Consider the following 4,796-nt stretch of genomic DNA (forward strand, 5'->3'; position numbering starts at 1 on the left):
AAAAATGGCTGCCCACTGCTCCGGGTGTGTGTGTGTTCACTGCTGTGTGTGTGCACTGTGGATGGGATAAATGCAGAGCACTAATTCCGAGTATGGGTCACCATACTTGGCCACATGTCACTTCACTTTCACTTTATTTTGCTTTATTTATATCATTTACAGCATAGCATATTTTAATACGGTAGCCATACATATTGCCTATATTTAAACTTGTTTAACAAACATTAGAAGTAAAAATTGAACATTAAACTAAAGTAATTCAAGTACTAATCGGCCAGTCTCCGTTATCCTGTTTTGTCCGTAACCGTGCTGGTGCCCGAGATGGAAACCTGTTCGGTGCGGAACTGCTAACTTCAGAACTTCAGCAGTAAACAGCTTTGAGGACATATTTTAACATCCAAAATCTTTATATTCTGAATAAAATAATTTATTTTATGCAAAGCATCAGGTTTTTTTTTCTGATTTTGCCATAATTGACACACAACACGAAATGCACTCATTGTGTCATGGCGATATCATGAGCTCAATATGTGATGTGTGTTTGACTGGAAATCACTGAGGTTTGAAGTGGGACGTTTCAATTCGAATGTTTCCACTTCTGATCTAGACTGGAACACTACGCAAACATTGGGTTGTTGTGTCTGACCCAGGAGCTAGGTAACACATAAACTACCCAAAGACTGGGTTATATTTGACCCAGGAGCTGGCCCAGATAGCACATGTACGTCAACAAGCTTCATCTGTGTCAGATTTATATACATTCTAAATCACAAAAATCCTAAAGATATTTTCTGAATGTCTATTTGATATATGATAGTATTGCAGATGAGCACACGCTCTAAAAAATACATCTTGTAGATGTAATGCAGACATCTACAAGATGTACATTTTTGTAACAAAAAACTACCCAAACACTAAAAAAAAAAAAAAAAAAACTAAAAAAGGACCCAATAAGCTCAACCCAGCATTTGGATTGAAAAAATAACCCTGGATTTTTTTTTTTTTTTTTCAGAAGTTATGAAGTTGTATAGGAGTGCTTTTGTTATTTCTCACACAACATTTTGTACTGTGAAATTGAAATATTTTTATGTCAAATAAAAAATGTTTTAAAACTAATCCCAAATCAAATAAATAAATAAATGCATAATACAAATAAAAGAATAATTTAATAGACTATACAAAATAAACTAAGACTTTGCGTGTGCACTTTCTTAGTGGTTTTTTGTTTTTAAAGAATTATCAGCATGTCCACAAAAATGCACCTTGTACAGAAAATGCTTTTGAAACAAAAACAGAATGGTCTGACTTTGGCTTTTTGAAAGCAGATGGGCTGATTGAGAAAGTAGATTCACTTTTTGACGCTTATGGAACAGCATTTTAGCTTACCTGTCGAGAAGAAACTCTGTGCAAGTTCGCTGTATCGACTGAAACCAAACATTCTATCAAATTCCTCCATCTTGTAAAAACACTGCCAATGTTTACCCTTTTCTTATCCCGTTCCTATTGTATGTCTCTGTGTATCAGCCAGTAAGCTGTGACATATGAACACATGTTGAAATGAGTGCTGCGCCTGCCTGCGTTGAGGAGATGAATAAAAAAAAAAATTAAGTTGAATTTAAAACAAAAATTTGCATTCAAATGCAAAAACAGTGCATTCGAATTTTAGGTGTGCGCCAGGGAGTCTTATCAGTGGTGCACAAGATGCGGTGATGATGATGTAAGTGCTGTTGTTGCGTTTTAATGATTTAATGTCCAGTTGAACCCATGAGATGCGCCGCTGCTCCGTTTTTCGTTCAAAATATTAGAGAAAAATAGAAGCTCAATGCGGAGAAGATCTTGTTTAGGTTTAAACCCTTTCTGGTTCTCACCCCTCGCAATGTTCTTTTTATTGCGAGTGTGCAAAAATAAAAGTAAACATTTACATTTAGTCATTTAGCAGACGCTTTTATCCAAAGCGACTTACAAATGAGGACAATGGAAGCAATCAAAATCAACAAAAGAGCAATGATACACAAGTGCTATGACAAGTCTCAGCTTATGTACGTAGCAAGGTTTTTTTGTAATTATATACAGGTGCATCTCAATAAATTAGAATGTCGTGGAAAAGTTCATTTATTTCAGTAATTCAACTCAAATTGTGAAACTCGTGTATTAAATAAATTCAATGCACACAGACTGAAGTAGTTTAAGTCTTTGGTTCTTTTAATTGTGATGATTTTGGCTCCCATTTAACAAAAACGAGTTTCACAATTTGAGTTGAATTACTGAAATAAATATTTGTTATTTATTACTTATTTCCCCCAGTTGCACAGTGTAAATTGTGAATTGCATGCTTCAAAAAAGTTGACAGAATGCACTTTCTGTACTTGTTTTGCGCTACTTCAGTTACATATACCTTACCAAAGGATGGATGTTCTCGGTTTATTTCAAACAAAAACATAAAATAATAATAAAAATAATTCATTTTTTTGACTTCTATCTAAATAGTTTTTGTTGTTTTTTTAATGGGGGCAAAAGAAATTAATGTTTTTTAATTATTTAAAAGCAAATGCAAACATATCGAGATATATATCGAATATCGTAAAAATGGACAATATCGAGATATAATTTTTTATATATATATATCGCTCAGCCCTAATGTTAATTCCGCTATCATTATTTACGGTGTTGCAATTATTTTGTTTCTCAGTTCCTAATAAGAATGAGGCAGGAGAAGTTTCTGTGAGAGTCTCTACCTATATATAGCACATATAAAATGAGCTTCACCGGAAGATTACTAGCTGGCTTATCTTTATCCGGAAGTTCTAAATAGCGCTCCGTACATATGGTCAATTGACGAAGGCGACAAGCCTTACACTTTAAGTTGCTGAGCTGATTTATCCACGTTTAAATATGCTTCTGATCATAGAGCTTTTTAGATGGATGCTGAGGCTTTTTAGGTTGGGGTAGAATCTGCGATCTCTGACCCAGTTCGTTTGATCACGTCCATGGCTGCAATACGCTGTGTTTTCTTGTGGCAGTGGGTGGAACCAAAACAATTACAGACGTTCCGACACGGAACACACATTTAGAAGTAGAATAACTGGCTGTAGCTTTGTTTTTTGTAGGAACACAAAGCATGTTTCCTAAATATCTGCAAACATATTATGGAATTTTTATGCTTGAGAACAGTCCAAAAGTTCCATACAGCACTTTTAACTTAACTAATTCTAAAAAGTCACCTCTTTCTTTCTCTCTCCCGGACAGACAGCTGTGATTGGGTGTGTTGGGTCCAGATGTGTGTGTATGTGCCCATTCTGGTTTTCGGTTTCCCTCTGATCCTGGCTGCTCTGTGGCAGTTGCTCTTCCGCATTAGACGCTGGAGCGAATCCACAGTTTACCTCAGCAACCTGATCATCAACGACAGCCTGCTAATGCTGTCCCTGCCCTTTAAAATACATGCCTACAAGAAGCACTGGAATCTAGGCCAGACTTTCTGCTCCCTGCTGGAGAGCCTGCTCTATGTCAACATCTACGGCAGCATCATGCTGAGCGTGTGCATCGCGGTCGACCGATACATCGCTCTACAGTTTCCATTCGCTGCACGCCGTTTGCGATCTCCACGCAAGGCAATGCTCGTGTGCCTAATCTTGTGGATGGTGGTCTTTGGATGCAGCTTCCCCATCTACAGACTTCACGATAATCCAGCAAACAAAACGTTGCGTTGCTTTGAGCAATTCTCCAACTCAACTTGGACGAAAAGTTGGATTCTGGCATCTATGGAGACCGTGTTTTGCAGCAGTGCCTTGGTGATGGTGTTCTGTTCCATGCGCGTGGTGCAAATCCTGCACAAACTGAGGGAGCGCTACCCTGGAGATTCCAAACTGCGCAACAACAAGAGCATGAAGATCGTTCTCAGTAACCTGGTGGTCTTCCTTACATGCTTCATTCCTTATCATATAGCAGCGCCCATATACTTCTATGCCAAGACAGGCAAGTGGCATCAAAGCACCATCGATCATCTACGCTACTTTGTTCACATAAGCATATGCATTAGCAATGTGAACATCTTGGCAGATGGCGCATGTTACTATTTCATCCTTAAAGAGAACCTGGAGTCTGCGCAGCGAGAGAGGAGAATGGCTATACGCGTCAGAGAGACACGCATACGTGGATCAAAGAGTTTAACGTTTGGAGAAATACATAATAGTACGCCCAAAGCCACTGACAATACGGACATATGTGTGGATACTGGTTTTACATAAAGATCTACACCAAAACTCATGGAGAGCAAATTTAAGGATGATTAATCCTACAGGAACACAGCAAAGGAAGACAGTAAGACATGCTCGTATAGTTGAGTATGCAGGTGGATGGGAAGTACAGTATATACACACAGGATGCATGTTTACATGTGATGTAGATGAATTTTTGGGTACTAAACAAAATCGCAGTAACTCTTATGCACTGGAATTTTATCACTGCTTTTAATCTGAAACTACGGCAATTTCCTTCTGGAACATTCTTGAAACAAAATTGAGCGTTGAAATCACATAACTCAAAGTTAATGGTTTAAAGTTTATATGATAATATAAACATTTTGCCATTTTGAAATAATTTTTATGTTTACTTAGGGGGGAAAAGGGTGTCCAGGTCAGATTTACCCCCCAAAAAATCCAAACAAAAAAATAAGGAATTCAATATTTTTAAATATTGAATTGCACTATATAAGCCTTACTTTTTTTTTTTTTCTTTTCTTTTTTTTTTTTTTTGCATTGTGACCTTATTGACAGTTAAGCAAATTTGACCATTTTTAT

General features: G+C 37.2%; 1 protein-coding gene across 1 annotated transcript in view; it reads left to right on the forward strand.

Annotated features, from left to right (window-relative positions):
• The window catches only part of LOC107745184 (lysophosphatidic acid receptor 6-like), an 11,576-nt gene extending 6,780 nt beyond the window's left edge, over positions 1–4,796 (forward strand). The window contains exon 3 of the mRNA XM_016559035.1: positions 3,247–4,796. Within this exon, the coding sequence (XP_016414521.1) occupies positions 3,247–4,244 (998 nt within the window). The 3' untranslated portion in view covers positions 4,245–4,796. The remainder of the gene's footprint in view (positions 1–3,246) is intronic.

Source organism: Sinocyclocheilus rhinocerous, unplaced genomic scaffold, assembly GCF_001515625.1.
Source record: "Sinocyclocheilus rhinocerous isolate Xijiao unplaced genomic scaffold, SAMN03320098_v1.1 scaffold257, whole genome shotgun sequence".
Taxonomy (NCBI): Eukaryota; Metazoa; Chordata; class Actinopteri; order Cypriniformes; family Cyprinidae; genus Sinocyclocheilus; species Sinocyclocheilus rhinocerous.